General features: G+C 42.7%; 1 protein-coding gene across 1 annotated transcript in view; it reads left to right on the top strand.

The window, feature by feature from the left end:
* Window positions 1-1166: 1166 nt before the first annotated feature.
* Window positions 1167-16246, top strand: part of TRIO (trio Rho guanine nucleotide exchange factor) — a 246193-nt gene continuing 231113 nt past the window's right edge. The window contains exon 1 of the mRNA XM_021528950.3: window positions 1167-1861. Within this exon, the coding sequence (XP_021384625.3) occupies window positions 1747-1861 (115 nt within the window). The 5' untranslated portion in view covers window positions 1167-1746. The remainder of the gene's footprint in view (window positions 1862-16246) is intronic.

The following is a 16246-nucleotide window of genomic DNA, read 5'->3' as shown; positions in this document are numbered from 1 at the left end:
GGGCACTGGAACAGGCTCCCCAGGGAGGTGTTCATAACCCACAGCCTGCTGGAGTTGAAGAAGTGTTTGGACAATGTTCTCAGGCACATGTGGAGTTCTCGGGGGGTGATCCTGTGCAGGATCATAGGATGATCCTTGCAACACACTTCCAACTCAGGATATTCTATGAACCACATTTCTCTTGAACTTACCTTCCTTTTAATACTTACCAAAGGTTCGCAGTTTAATTCCTGAAGCAGTACATCTGCATTTCAAGTGTGCTATCGATTTACCATTTGCCATAAGCATTTGAGACGCGTAACTCGAATTCATCAATCTGTGCAACTGCTATGATTCCTGCTCTGACACCCTCTCCTCAACCTTATCTGGACACGAACTTATACTTCCTGAACATGAAAAGCAGGATGGTGGTGAGGCACATCATAACCTCCCTATCATGAGCTGTTTGCTTATTTGCTATTAATTGAACCGGTCCACATCATAAAATCTTTTGACGTGTCCCCGTGGTAACAGAAGTAAAAAATATCGACAATACAGACAGCAATGTAACGGAAACCTTTTAAAGGCACCTTTTTAAAGAAATCTACGCATCCCTTTTTCTCTGTGTTTTCCAGAGGTAAGCCAGGCTCCTTCCGACCGCGGGCAGGGGGTCTCTCCCCGAGGACGGCTCCTCGGAGGCCCCGGGAGCCCAGGGAGGGCAGGCAGCAGCATGGGACACGCGCCGCTTCCCACGCTCCCGCCGCTCGCCCGTGGCCCCGGGCCAGACGGAATGCATTTGCTTAGGTTCCTTTTGGTTAATTTTTTTTTTTTTTTTTTTTGGACTTCCACTCCGACCTTCGCGTACCGGCGAGCTGGCAGTAGGGCGAAGGTTAGCCGGAAGCACCTAAAAAAAAACCCCAACCAAACAAAAAGAGACCCCAAACCCGAAGGACAAACGCAGAAACCCGAGCGGGCCGCGGCGCCGCCGGGCAGCCCCGGGCGCTGCGGCCCAGCCGCGGGGCGCGGGCCCGGCGGGAGCGTGACGGACTGCGCCGCCCGGCCCCGCCCCATCCCGACCGGTGCCGGACGCAGCCGGAGACTCCCGAGCTCCCCCCGCTCCCTGCTCCACCGCCCTTGTTCCTCGGGCGGGGACTCGCTTCCTTTCCCGACTCCCCCTTCCCACCCTCTTCCTCCACCCAGTCAAAATGGAGGACGGCGGTTGCTGCGGCCTCTGGCTTCGCGGTGGCTAGGGCAGGTGCTGCTCCTCTGGATCACTACTCGCTCCTTTAAAAAAAAAAAAAAAAAAAAAAGAAAAGAAAAGAGAAAAGGGAAAAAAAAAAAAGGTTGGAAACGTTCCTTTTTTTTTTTTTTTCTCCGCCCACTGGCTGCTCTGTGCGCGGACCGCTGGCCCTTCCCATGCCGTCGTCGTCGTCGTCGCTCTCCTCCTCCTTCTTCTCCTCCTCCTCCTCCCGCGATTGTCTGCGCTCCGGCTGCCGCCCGGACTCCCTGCATGCACACGCCGCCTCCTAGGTGGCTGCGGGGGGTGGGCGCTCCCGGAGCTGCCATTCCGCACATACCTTCATATGTCCCTGCGCTCGCTGCGGCCGCCCGCCGCCGCCCCGCATTGCTCGCCCGATCCGGCTGCCGCCCTGACGGCCGCTCCCGCCCGGAGGTGAAGCCGGGATCTGCGGAGGGGGCGGCGGGGTCGGTGGCGGGTCTCGCCCGGTAAAACCACCGCCGCCGGCACACGCAGCAGCAGCAGCAGCCATGAGCAGTGCCGCTACCGCCACCTCCGCCGCCAGCACGGCCGGCAGCGGCGCGGGGGAAGGGGCCGAGGAGGCGGCCAAGGACTCAGCGGACATCGCGGCGTTCTTCCGATCCGGTGAGTGCGGTCCTGTCCTGGGGGAACAGGGAAGTAGGGCCAGCGGCTGGAAGTAGAGGCGAAAGGTGGCCCTGGGGAGGCGACGTCTTTCCCCCGGAGCCGGGAAAGGAGGACAGGGCAGCCGGCTTTGTCAGGTGGCCTCGGGGAAGGCTCGTCTGCTTCTCGCCGCCGGGGCCGCCTCGGCACTGCCCGTCTGTTCCTTGGGGAGGACGCAGGGAAGAGAGCCGAGCACCCCCCGTCCCGTGCCGAGGACAGTAGGGCTTAGGTACAGCAACTTGCGGGCGGGATGCCACCCTCGCCGGCGGAACCGGGGCGTGAAAACGGAGGCGGCGGCGGTGCGGCCCGGCCGGGAGGGTGCGGGGCTGCTGCCGCCCCGGGGCGGTGTCGCCGGTGACAGGTGCGATTCTGCCTCCCGTGCCGGCCCGGTAGCGGGCGCGTCACCGGGGCCGGGCGGCACCACCCAGCGCCAGGGACCCGAGTCCCCCGAAAATGTCCCGCTGGGGGTTGCGGGGCGGGAGGCGGGTAGAGGAGCTGCTCCGATCCGGGAAGTCCATGGTGTCGGAGGGGCGGAAAGGGTGCGCGGGGCCGCAGGGCTGCGGGGAGCCGGTTGTGCCAGCCGGACCCCCCGGGGAGGCCGGCGAGCAAGCAAGGATGACACCGCTATAAAAGGCAGCGCTCCTCCGGTGGTGTGCTGCTGGGTGGCGGCACAGGGCAGGGATGGGAGAAGCGGCACGGAAAGTGGATGTTCTAAGGAGAACCAAAAGAGGCAGACAAAAAGCGAAGCTCGTGTTAAGGGGTGTCGCTCCCTCGGCTGAGGCGGGGAGGCAGCGGCTCTCGGGCGCTGTCGGGCTGGGAAGCCGGGCTCGGCGCGGAGGATCGGGAGGGGAAGGGTGGGAGCCTGTTGACAGGCTGCCGGGATGAAAAAAAATGGAGGCTGCCTTTTCCCTCGGTGTTTACTCTCGGCACGCAACCGGGCGGGAAGGACGGCTGCGCCCGCCGCCGAGACCCTGTCCCCCGGGGCATAGCGGCGGGGAAGGTAGCACTGCCCGGGCCGCACGGACCGCCGGTCGGCGGGGACGGAGCCCTGCCGGCAGCCTGGGCGGCGGCGGCTACGGAGCCTCCCCCCGTGCCTGCTGCTCCCCCCGAGCGGCGGCGGCTCCTCCCCTCCGTCCGCTCCTCCGGCGGCTCCGCGCCCCCAGGGCAGCCCCCGGCCATCGCTCCGGGCGGAGCAGCCGGGCTGGGCTGGGCATTTGCTCTTTTTGGGTGCCTAAAAAGGAGCGGCGAGCAAGGGAAATGCGGACTCACCGCGGGAAAGATGAGGGGGTTGGCCGATTTCGTGTATAAAAAATAATTATGGCAGTAGTAATAATAGTAGGAAAATCTGTGTTCACTGGGTTTTTAAGGAAAGTCCGCGAGGGAAGTGGGGAGCGGCGTAATCAGTGCTACTTGCGTTCGGTGTGTTTGATTTCATGAGGGTGAAGGAGGAAGTGTGATTTCTAGCAGGCATCCTTGAAGCAGGGCTGGAAGCTGCATTTATGTGGATAGAGGGTCCAACAGGGGGCTGTGTCCCCTCTGGAGGGCTTGATGCTCCCGAGGCAACCTGTTTAACACGACAAGCCATGGAGTGTGAAACTCCTTGTCAGGATGCTGGCCTTGGTGGGTTTTATAATGGAAAAAGGACTGAGCTTTATCGTTCCCAGGAAGAAATCCCGATGAAAGCAAAATGACAAATTAAAACAGTAGGCTTACACACAGTAGTCTGCCTAGTGTAGTTACAAATGGGTGCTTGTGTAGTAATCTTGCAGTTTTGGAAGACCCTGCCAGCTGTATTAATAATCAACTTCCGCATTTATGTGTGGGTTGAGGGATGCTACAGCTAGTAAGCTCACAAGTGGTGCAGTGATCACTTCTGATGCTGATAACTTCTGATAACAGAGAAGTTGCATTGAGCTCAGTCTTGAAACATCTGAAAATCTTAAAGTAGAAGGACATGCTTATCAAAAAACTCTTAGATCATATTTGACAACTGGCATTCTCATTTCCATATTTATGTGTGAAGGTTATCTTGTCCAGCCTGGGCTCTAACATACACTGGAAAATGTTCTGGCATCTCCTATGTGTGTTTGGCATTGAGAAGAGCTCTTTGAATTCTGCCTCTGTGCATGATCCACTCTTCTATAAGGAGAGGGTCTATTAAGAGATCTCTGGTGCTTCCCTTTGTTTGAACAACAGGCACTTTTTTTTTTTTTTTCAGTGGAACACAAAGGGCGCAGAGATCAATGAGCAAGGAAAAAACTTTAGCGCATTTAGGAGCAGACAAAATATTTTTCTCTTTACAGAATTTACAATGACAAATGTTTCTTTTTTCCTGTCACTTGCAGAGAATATTAGCAAAGCTCTAGCTGTTATTTAAAAGAGAAAATGAGTAAAAATATTGCAGTGTTTTCCAGGAGGGAAAAGAAAAAAAAAACAACAACAAAAAGCCTGCCTAAACAATCAGTTCTAATCTTGGGTTGGTTAAATTGGTCAGTAGAGCTGCCAAGTGGGGTTATTGGCTTTCCTTCTGTCCTTTTGTAAGACTAAGCTTGAAGTAGAATTAAAGTAGCCTGAAGAATGGAGTTTCATTATTTGGAAGATTTTGGTAGGATATTGAACAGCAGCTAGGTTCACATCACTTGACATGTGCACATTTCCAGTTTTCACTTTGGTTATGTAAATGTAAACTCACTCTTGAGTTGTTGGGGAAATAAATTTCCAGTTGAAATGTGAGGAAAGCAGCTGAACTGGAAGTGAGGTGGTGGTAGTAGAAACACATAGACTGTGTGTCTTGAATGTGAATGAGGAACCCCTTTCTTGGAATTGGAAGAAATTGAGGCAGCTTACTTTCTGTTACATATTTGGTATCTAAAGCTCATTGTTTGAGGTTGAAAAGAAAAGAATACCAGTAGCGCAGAGTCTAAAATGTAGAGTGGTGTTAGTAAATGTTTTAAGTATACAAGATCTATTTTTTATGAAAAGTTATTAAGATAAACCTTTTCAAAATGTGTTCTAAGTTTCAACCTAAAATTCTGTGTATCTGAAAGGTGTGAAAACAGCTGACGAGCAAAGTTGAATTTGAGGGAGTGCCATCAAGTTATAGCTTACAGGGCAGTAACATACAGAGGTGTGGTTTGGTTGTTGTTGGTTTCATCTTCATCTTTGCAGCTGTGAGTGCTTAATACTTTGGTAAGAGGACTCAACTGACATCTTCAGGATGCAAGAATGAGGGCTGTCTGTTAAGTTTAAATCATATTATTATAAGAGTGTTTTCCAAACAAAAGTATTTTTGCTAGTTGAAGTTTGTGAATTTAGTTTTTTAGGCATAAAGAACAAAAGTTTTTTTCATCCGAGTAAAAGACAAATGTTGATGTTGGTCAAACTTCTAGTAATTAAAGTTAGCCTTTTGGTATGATGGAGATATCTGTGAATACAAAAGTTTGCAGAGAAAAAGGCTTGTAAGCACTTCAGTCAACCCTTGGCTAGACAGTGTAGGGAGTGTCTTTATAAATTACTCTGCTAAGTCTTCATGAAAAAAACCAACCAACTGATAATTCTTCTTTTGTGACACGAAAATGTATGTAGTTACTTCCTGTAAGATACATTTTTTATGAGCGGCCCCTACAAACTGCAGTAACTTCATTCGTATATGGACAAACAATACAGCTTTCAAAGCCGTTGAGGAGATTAGCATTGTCACCACCTGTTTACGTGAGCACTTGCCACATGCCTGGAAGGAACACAATTTGCATACTGAGCAATGGGGAGGGACCGGTTGGAGGAACAAAAGTGTTTGAAAAACAAAGGAAAAACAAGGGGCACCAAAAGTCTTGTCATTAAGGTGAACAACTGTCCAGGCTTTTCCAGGTCAAATCTGAACATAATTGTTAATTCACTCCTTGAGATGGGAAAACAAAAAAAGGGGAGGCTTTTCCATCTAAAACCTAATCTACACAGGTGACAGCAGTCCTTTCTCAGGAGGAGTAAGTCTGAGATGATGGTGGGTCTGGAGGAAGTGGTTGTTCCAAGTAGAGAGTTCAGTGTTACACTTCTCTCAAGGTGAAGATAGAGAACAGGCTGGTAGCCAGAATAGCTTTAAATATCATTTGGTTCTAATGTTGTACACTTAGTGTATCCTGCTTGTGCATGTGTTTCTTAATGTAAGCTTAATGATAAGAGAATTTAAAACTTTGGTTTGAGATATTTGTGTTTAGGTACCAAAATGAACATAGGAGTATTTTAGGAATGCTGAGATGTGTTGTGGTTGTGGTCATTTGGAAGCTTCTGCAAGTACTAGTAACTTGAGATTTTGATCAGTCTGGGTTTGACTAAGTCTGCCTATAACAATCTACGCTGATAGTCGCTTGATAGTTGAGACCTTAGAAGAAGTACTAATAAGTGTCATGAAAATATTGATTTTCTTCTTTTCTTTTAAATAATGATCTTGTTTGCTTAGTTTTCATTAAATTAACTTAATACTGTAAAGATAAAAGCTAGCATTTAGGAATGTGTTATTTCAAGTTTAAAAGGAGGACTTATGTTTTATTTCTTCCTGATTATATTGCTTTATATACTGTTGCCTTGCTTGCTTTATATTAGTATCCTGTGTGATGGTGGCTGGGATAATTGACTGCATGTAGTAGACAGCATTAAAAATGCTATCATAGTAAGGTAAGGAGAGGGGGTTGGGAAAGATTACGTGGTAAAGAAAAGTCAAGCATATTAAAAGGCAGCAGGTTTTTTTCAAGAATACTACTCATAAAAACACACTATCATTTAGATCATGGGCAAACTAACTTGCAAGGTAGGCATCAATTGTGGAAAAAGAAGCCAAATTTCCATCTGAAAACAATGAAGCAGAACACACCATCTATAAAGTTATGATGGATGACTCTTCTTAGGAAGGCACTATGTCCTGGTGATGTGTAGTAGCAACTTACAGAGAAGGTGGTCAGAATTGTGATTGTTGCTTACTTGGCATGCCAGTTGGAGCAGCTAGAGAGTTGTTTTGAGTGTCTAACAGAAATAATCTAATAGCCAAGCCAAAAGTGAAGTTTTGCCAGGCAGCACTGGTGGTAGCTCACATGACAGCTCCCTGCTGTCCTTTGCATATACTGGTTCTTGGCCCTGTGGCTGTCAGGAGCTGAGATATGTTTTAAGAATTGGTGGGCATGCAGAAGATGTAAAGCATGAAATAAGTTGTCCATTCTTTCATGTGACTTAGAGTGATGACAGCATTTGTGTTAAATAAATAAACACAACAAAAATTCATAGTGTTGTGTAAACTTTTCAAGAATCTGTTACTCTGTGCTTTGAGTTGCATTAGTAAATTAGAAGGTTGCAGCAGTATTGGTGTCATTAGTGCCAGTTGACCTGGGCTGAAGAAGTGGGCTCTTTAGTGCAGGTTTGATCCAATTCCAGAAATAGCCATTTTAATGATGGTTGAAGCAAGGTGGTGTGTATGTGTGTGTAAATGATATTTTGAAAAATACCACAGAAAAACACCACAACTTGATAGTTTCTGGTGAGCATATATAGAGCAAAAATAACTGCAGAAACAATGAAGTTACAATGGAGAAGTTAGGCTGAAAAATAGCATTGTTGAATTGACATTCCCTGGAACAATGAAGATGAGGATAGGGAGCTTCAGTGTGAAATGCAGCAGCTGTTGTGCAGTTTGGCTTAGTGTGAAACAGCCAAGCTTCTCTGTGGATAGACAAGGATAGATCAAGTTAGAGGGTAGGTTGTGTTTGAAACAGTTGGAGGCAGAAGTTAGGAATATTTCTAAGAAGGGACAGAGGGCAATTACTGGTAACATAGCTGCCATTTGAGAAACTAAATGCACATTTGGAGTGGAAGGTAAATGGGAGTTAGAGAAAAGCCAGGTCCATTCTTGGAAGGAGCGCATTCGAGCTGGCATGTGCTCAGAAAGGAGCTGACAGAAGCGGGAAGAGACTCGGTACAGCCGAGGCTTTCATCGGTTGTGGAGCTCAGTCACTATGTAGATGGATAGTAAATGTTTCTTATAGAAGTGATGTGTCTCCAGTTGAATGTGTCCCACAACAACCTAATAAAAACAGGTGTGAATTTTAACCTAAAATATCACATGACTTCCAAGAGTTTTTGCTTGTAAAATCACTGTCTAGTAAATAAAATCTAAATAAAGACTGGAAAGACTTTCCTTACCCAGATACACAGAGAAAAATATTAATGTTTCTCTACTCCTTTTCATTTGAAAATAAAAACTTAAATAATTCTAGTGTCAAAAAAAATGTAGACTGGTAGGTCAGTTTAATGTGGTGAAATTGCATAGTGATTTTTGGTCTGCATCATGAGATAAAATCATGGAAATAGCTGTTAATGGTCAGCAAAAGTGTTAAAATAATAAAGACACATTGAAATTTTGGACATGCAGTGGTGGTTGAAGGAAAGTCGGTGATAAGTTTGAAGAGAACAGAGGAAACAATTTTTTCTGCTTGATATTGGTAAGAATCAAACTTAATCTTAGAACAAAAAAAAGCTATGAGGTAAAAAAACCCCGTGAAGGTCACAGCAGGCTATTTTAATTTAATGACTAAGATGGTTGTGTCTATTTGTTATTCTTATGAAGAATTTGCCTGATTTGGAGAAGGATCTTTGTTTAACTTAACATTTTTCTTGGTGCGGTAAAATCAAAAAGTAGACTACTGGTGAAGTAATACTGATGATCTGCAAAGCTGAGTCATATTCCTTCAGGAAGGATACTGCTGTTTTGAGAAAACAGATCACTTACCCAGTAGTGAGGAGGAGGAATTGAAATGACAGGGAACAACTCAAGTGCTTTTAGCAGTAGACACTACAGTACATTAAAGCATCTGATTTTCAGCCTCTAGAGTAGGTTGTTTTATGGGTACACAAAGAGGAGGGTCATAAATGAGTTGTGTCCACAAAGTTTCACAAAACAGTCTGAGTGACAAGACTCTGCTTTAAAGATACAAAGCTCATTCCAGTGGTTTCTCTGCCAAGTAGCTGCTCTAAGTCATCTGAAATAGCCTAATAGCACATTTGTTTAAAAAATAGGGTTGTTTTTCAAGGCTGTTGAGTGGAATCTTCTGAAATAATTTAGTCAAATTTGTTTAATCTCCTGTGTTAATCTCCTTGCATAAGTGGCAGTAGCACTGTTTAATATACACAACTGCAAATATGTAATAGGTTTTCCTACTGAGCAGTGCTGAGCTATGTCTTTTCCTGGTACTTCTGAATATGATGTTTTGTAATCTGGACCTTACCAAAGAACTGAAGTAGGTATTAGTGTTTTATAATGATGGTGTGAAGAGAAAGCAATCTTTACAGGGAGATGAGATTTTTTTTTGTTTGTTTGTTTGTTTCTCAGGGCCCAAGATGTTGAGGAAGAAAGATGGCAAGTACAGGGAGAAAAGTGTGGACTTCCAGCATTAAAACTCTGTCAGGGGTTTGCTTTATGTTTTATACTATAGGTGTAGTATAGTATGCTTGGATAATTCCTGCAAATCTGTGCAAGAGTCAGGATGATGTTATTGGCATGTGTAATAGTCTGACATGAATCTGAGATTCAGGAAGGTTTGTTTTACTAGTGTGCATGAGGATACATGTGTGCATGTCAAACTAAATATTCCATGTGGCTTCAAAAACTTGAGTTTGCATGACAAATCTCTTTGTTAAAAAGTTGGAGAAAGTATTCTGGGCAGCAGGCACTGAACAGGGCTATTGTGAGTAATCCCAATGTGTTCTAGTCATCTGTGAAAATACTCAAAGCTTAATTACTCATGTTTTCTTGTAGTCTTAGTGCGTGTATGAGCAGTAATAGTTATTCCTGAGGTGTCTGCAGACTGTGTAAACAACCAGTAGTGATTTTTGTGGTTAGATTTGTATGTGACTGTTTAGCAATTAGAGTCTGAGGATCCAGGGTTATAGTGAAGTGAGATTTCCTAAGTGCTAAAAATTAACAGGGAAATATACCAGGGCTCACAGGGACCTATCAAGTAAATACCTACTTACTTTTGTCTAGTCTGTACCTAACTTATTGCGTAAAAGAGTAGTTTGGAATGCAAAACTTTTAGGCTTTATACAGAATTTCTGCATTTTTTTGGGTAATTTTGTGGAAACCTTCAGCCTTATGACATACTTATCAAGGCATTTGGTCAAAGGCTATTCACGAAAGTTTGTGATGGTCACAGAGTTGGTTAATAATTTTGAGGCAACTAAACAATGAAAAATGTTATTGGTGAAATTTAATGAAAGTAGAAATGTTTGAAGTCTTGGGGATTGCTTGTTTTAAGAGCCGAAACAGATGTAAAATGTTGGGAAGAAATCAGGTGACATTTCTTAAAGTGTGTCCTAGGTAATAAAGGGAGGATACATCAGGGACGTCCCAAAAAGTGAATTAGACTAAATGGAGTGTTTAAATAACAATATTACTTGGCTAACCTCCTGTGCTACACAGTAGACTTCACCATATCCATTATGTAGTCTTGGCTGTACAGTGTTGGTGGATATAATTTTCTACTGGCCTTAAGGTAGTAGGTTCTTCAATTTCCAAGTGTTTATTATGCCACTGACTTTTGGGTATGTTGGGTTAAGCATCATTAAGTGCAAAGATGATAGTTTTTGGAGATCATAAAAATACTCCACCTTCTTCTAAAAACTTTAGGCCAAGGTTGAAGTGTCTTTGCCCTTTGTAGTTCTCCTATTCCTTGAATTCCAGATATATGCAGCTGAAAGCACAGAAAAAAAATGTAGAAAGCAAATCAAGGTGAATTGAAATATAAATTGCCTGGATTGTCCTGTTCTGCACAAAAGTTGATGGCACATAGTACGTTGAACATCAGACTTAAGAAAATGCCAAACCCCATCCTTAGAGTCCTCTTTCTGTCTTTTACTATAGAATAATAAAATAGGTTCTGGTTTCCCTGCTAAAGAAACTGAATAGCCATTGTTGTTATTTATTTTTTTTTAACAAGGTGTTACTCTCAAAGCTTTTTTCCCTGTCTTTATTTATTTGCTTTATTAATGTTAATCAGTGACTTAATTTTGATTGATACTGTGCATAGGAAAGAATGGAAATGGAACAGCTACAGCAGTAGCTTATGGTCTTTACACATCACATTTCCTGTGCCTTAAGTCCTTGTTTTCTGCACTTAAAAGATAGTTGCTAGGCTTGCATTTGCAGTAGTTTGCAAAGTTCAAAGAAGAAATCAATGCTGTGCATTGCTTAACTCACAGGGTATTATGTGAGCTGGGCTTCTGTAAGGACAACAGAGGCAAGCCAAACTAAAATTTATTAGGACAATTGCACCTTTTCAGATGGAAAAATGATAATGACTTATCTAATGATAAGTTGTTGGTTGGCTGTCATGGTTTAGGAATGGTGTTCCCTCACTCCACTTGCTCACTCCCACTCTGTATTCCTTGTGGCAGGATGAAGAGAAGAATTGGAGGCACAAAAGGTAAAGATTGTGTCAAGATAAAAGCGATTTACTGGAAACACTAATGAGATAAGAAAACATACAGTAATTATACAAATGACAGAGTGTACAAGAAAAGAAATGTTATTGCTTATCCCTTGTGGAACATTGTCCTTGTGGAATTCTCTGACTGCTCCCTCTGCCATGCTGCCCTGACATGGGAGTGAGCCCTTCCCCTTGTTCCCAGAAAATGACATGAAGTGGTACTCTGGGTCCTAATCATGTCCCCTCCAGGCCAGAACCAGCACACTGGCTTGTTAATGCTTTATATTAAATGAATAAATAAATAAAAACTAAGATACCAGTTTCTCCACAGGTAGTGAAAGGCTGTCTTCGGAAGAAAAACAAGGAATTGTACTTGACTGAATTTCTTGCCTTGGCAGCTGAACAGAAAGTTAAAAAATTGAACTTCATTTCTGTCCCTGTTTGGGAAAATTCTACTGTTTGTCTGTTGAATTACTAAGGCAGGAGAGTCAAGTCAAGCCTGCTAATGGAAGGTGATAAAGTACAGTTTGTATCATTGTGATCCTTGTAGAGTTTAGCCATGACATGCTTTAACCCGTCAGTGTGGAAGGAGCAATATCTTTTCTAGTACAGTGTGGGGTTGGAGTCAAATTTGCCTATGCTTAACTCAGAACAAGGGTGTAATTCTGCCAACAATAACCACTCAAAGTGTGTGTTAGCTTTTTTTTTTTAAAGCTTGGAATCAGATGCATCCTACCCTAGCCAAAGGGAAACATTTTAGAAGCTCTGACGCATTTACACAGATGAAGGAAGGAAATGTCCAAAAGAGTCAAAAGCTAAAAATAGATCAGTTTACTGAGTTGAGCTCTGGGTGGGAATTTATGAACTAAATATAAATTAAATTTGAACCTTTGTGACTTACATAACTGAGTGTTATAAACCCTTTCGGATATTGCTGCTTTTTCTTGCATTCAATTTTATAGTAGACAGCTTCAGAGGAAAACTTGTGCCAGACTTTGTGGGATTACTTTGCAGTGCTTTGAATAGACAGCACTGAGAAGTCTGATTCTCTCTTGACGATTATTGGTACAGCGTAGTTTAACTCCCTGGAAAAGTGGATTGTGGGTTGTGTTGGGGTTTTCTTGTTTGTTTTGAAGAACTTCTGAGTGGAAATAGTATCTCCTGACTCTACCGAACAGAAGTTTTAAACCAGTAGCAATTAGAACCATTGTCTCTGAGGGGGTGTAATTTTTTTCCCAACTTCTTCAAGAAGCAGTAAATTTGCCTGTCTTATTTGTAAATAGAAAGGAATGATAACCTGAACATTTAAGAATGGATGTTTGGCTTTCTAAAACGGTTCACTCTCTGCCTTGACACAAATCAAAGTTAGAAGCTATCAGCTTTCCCTTGAGGTAAAGAAAAGTAAGCTTGTTTGAGTGTGTAAAATTTGGGAAAAAATATAGGAAAAACTGTTAGTATGTGAGAGTGTTGTAGATTACTGTTCATAGATGACTGTGGTAGTGCCATGAAAATGAAGATAAGCAAATTTTCCTTCTTCCTTGAGTAACAGTGTACATTTTTTTGAGACCTGATAGCAACCAACACAATACTGCTAACTAAAAAAATGGCCTTTTCCAGTGTGTTGAAGCAGGGACAGTGCAGTTGAATCCCTGTGGTTTAGCATTTGCACTAGCAACTGCTAGTGAAAAGTGATTCTTTCATAATATTACACCTAATTGTAAAGCTTTGCATTGGGAGAGATGAAATACATATATTAATTCATTGACTTTGTCAGAAAAACAAATGTTACCATTTACAAATAAAATAAATATAATAGAATATTAGTAGTAAAAATGGTAGCATTGATAAGATTAACTTCAAGCAGTAACTCTCCACCCATCACTCCCACAAGAACTGAGGGTTAGTTTTTTTTACTCAATACCTTTCCTTTTTTACTATATCATTTGCTGTAGAATGTTTGCTTGACAGATGTATAAATAGTTGTGCTGTTATTTGCTTTATGTTTTTTTTTTTTGGTTTTCCAGTGGAGCCTGGGAATGTTTGTTTTTGCAAGGTTGTTTTGAAAAAAATTTGGAGTCTTTGATTACTAAAAATAGTATTTCTTCCAAGCAGCAGTTTATCTGTTAAAGCAATGAGCAGTTTGTAGCAAAACAACATGACTACATGCTGTCATGGTTATATACCAACATGGCAATTTAAACTTTGTATTTATGGAAGATCTTGTTATATAGCAAAGTATGAGAACTACTCTGTTTAAAATATCATATTTTTCTAGAATGTGCTTTTGGAATGGATTTGTCCGTGTTGCTGTCTCCACTGTGTTAACCCAGTGTTAGAAAGTTAAAGCTGTAAAACCCTTTTGCAAGAGCTTGGGTGGCTGTGCAACCTGTGGTATTTCTGCTTGTAGGCAAGTTCATGAGCAGGATGTGACTTGCAGTTCATGTCCACTGAGGCAACATGAGTGGCTTCAAAGAGCAAGGAGGTGCTGCTCTCCATAATGCTGTTGTATGTCCTCTAGGCAGTGAAAAGAAGTGGCAGAGCCTTGTATTTGAGTGTGGTAAGCAAGGATGGATGTACCTTGATACTTAGGTGGAACACTTGAAGTGCAGTCTGTAAATTGTCTTGGCTCAAGCAAGACAATAAAGCCAGAGCTTGATTACCTCTATGCATATACTGAAGCTTTGTTACGTGTTGACAGAGCAGCAAATGAGAGCAGGGATTTTTTGTGGTCTTAAGCAGTCAAAATAGTATCTTAAGCTTAATTTATTTCTTTGTGTTTTTACCATTTGGGGTAGGAATGTCACTCCCACTTGTCTCCTTTGTTAATACTTTGAGCTCTGGCTCCTGTTCTGACTTGAGAGGTGGTATACAAAATCTTCAGATTTGAGATCTGCTAGTTTAATCAGACTTGTTTAACTACAGGAAAGATGAATGTTAGAGGAGGAATAGGCATCGTTTTCCAGACTGGCTTCTCACTGTCTTAATTGTTGTCTCTGCTTCTGTGATCCCTTCTTTTGTTCCTTTTCTTCAATAAATAAGACAGAGGTCCAGCAGACAATAAGCTCAATCATGAGGCATCAGTGTTCATCTCTGCAGGAGGTCCATTATGTGTGCATGAATAAGTAGGGGGTCCTCTGGAAAAACCCTGTGGAGTTTGAGAAATACAGCACATGTGCTTCGCTGAAAATAAGGGTTGCACAGGGGGCCTTAATGCTGCATTACCTAGTTTTTGAATTCTCTTTGTGGCAATTTCAATCACACCGGGTCCTATCTCATTGTTGAGATGAGTCATTGTTTAGAGTTTATGTAAAGTTTTCATTAAATGCCTTAGTGGATGATAGTAGATGGCATTGGTTTTATCTGGAGGCAGTGGTTACTATGTTACATCAGAGGTATTTTGGGAGTAGAAATGCATTAATTCACTGTGTAATATTAAAAAAGGCAGATGTTTAAGCTGCTTTGTTAGAAATATTGAGGACAAATTAGATACTTTACTCCTTCTTTTTTTAACATTTCTCTTTTTTTTATATAGACCCAAATACACTCTTCCAGTGTTCAGTTTCTTAGGGATTGATTTTTGTTAGTTGAGCATCATGTTAGTTCTGCCGTGGTAATAAGAGTTAAATGAAGCAAGGTGTAAAAATTATCAAATACCAAGGAGGAAACAGGAACCAAATGATGTATTTTCCTTTCACACGCAATAGATAATTAACAGTGAAAAGGCAAAATGTGTTCTCAGGTGAGGAAAGCTTACCACAGTGTAATAGGTTAGGATTTACATGCAGAATGCCAATGGCAGGATATATGGCACTGAGGGACTAAATTGGAAGTTCATAGTGATAAGTGACCTAAATTATTGCACTCTTTATTTTGTCAGTTATGTGGACTAAAATTGCTGCTTTAATAAGAAGCTTTCTGAACTGTTGTGTAGCCTCTAAGAAAGGACCTAAAAAGAGATAAAGGGTTGCCTCTTCACATGGTATGAGAGAATTGTAATGTTGCTGTGTACAAGCTGCATTCCTCCTGCTTTGTGGAAAAGAAATTGACTGAATATATAAAATAACTGTTTCCATGTCAAGTAAAATATCGTAATGGAATGAAATTCCTTAATTGAAAGGTGACTGGCAGAGACTAATTATCAGAAACAAAATAACTCTGTATCTCCCTAGTGGAGTTGAAAGTCAAAGGTGACAAACATCTGAAAATGTTGGAGTTCTATTTGAAATGTCAATATTTTATTAGTTTCCAAGTCCTGTGTTAGGGGTTGATTGAACAGCACACAGCATTATTACCAGTCACATTTAAACCAAGAATGAATTAAATATATTTAAGTGGTGCATTTCTTATCCAGGCATCCATTTTTTTTACCGAAATTTGAGAATAAAGCCAGGACTTAAGTAAATATCTGTTCATGTCGCACTGTTTATGTTGCCTTGTTGATACTGGGGTAAAGGGAGGGGAAAGCGAGTAAAACAATTTCTTGTTCTGGAGATCAGTCAAGCAGTCTCTAACCAGTGAGGTGGGACATCAGTGTGTGCTGAGCTTGTTGAAGTACAGTTTTGGAGAATAAGCTCTGCTGCCCTTGTCTTGGTTCTGCCCACATAGATTCAAGTTTGGCACAGGTACAAGATGTAATCTTTAAGAAGGCAGCAATAGCTGGCTAGGGGCAGGCAGGAGTATATCTGAGACAATGAAGGATGAAAGAGAAAATCAAGGAAGAAAGTAACTTACAGAATTAAGGGTGAGGGTCAGTTTGCTTACAGAAATACTGGAAACCACCACACTACCATCACACTACTGCAAAAATTGCTGTTTCTTTTGTGTTTAAGGTCTTATACTGAAACAGAACTAACAGTTTTACTAATGTACACAGGCAGATTAA

The sequence above is a fragment of the Lonchura striata genome, chromosome 2, assembly GCF_050655825.1.
Source record: "Lonchura striata isolate lonStrDom1 chromosome 2, ASM5065582v1, whole genome shotgun sequence".
Taxonomy (NCBI): Eukaryota; Metazoa; Chordata; class Aves; order Passeriformes; family Estrildidae; genus Lonchura; species Lonchura striata.
This window is presented reverse-complemented; position numbering and strand designations above follow the sequence as displayed.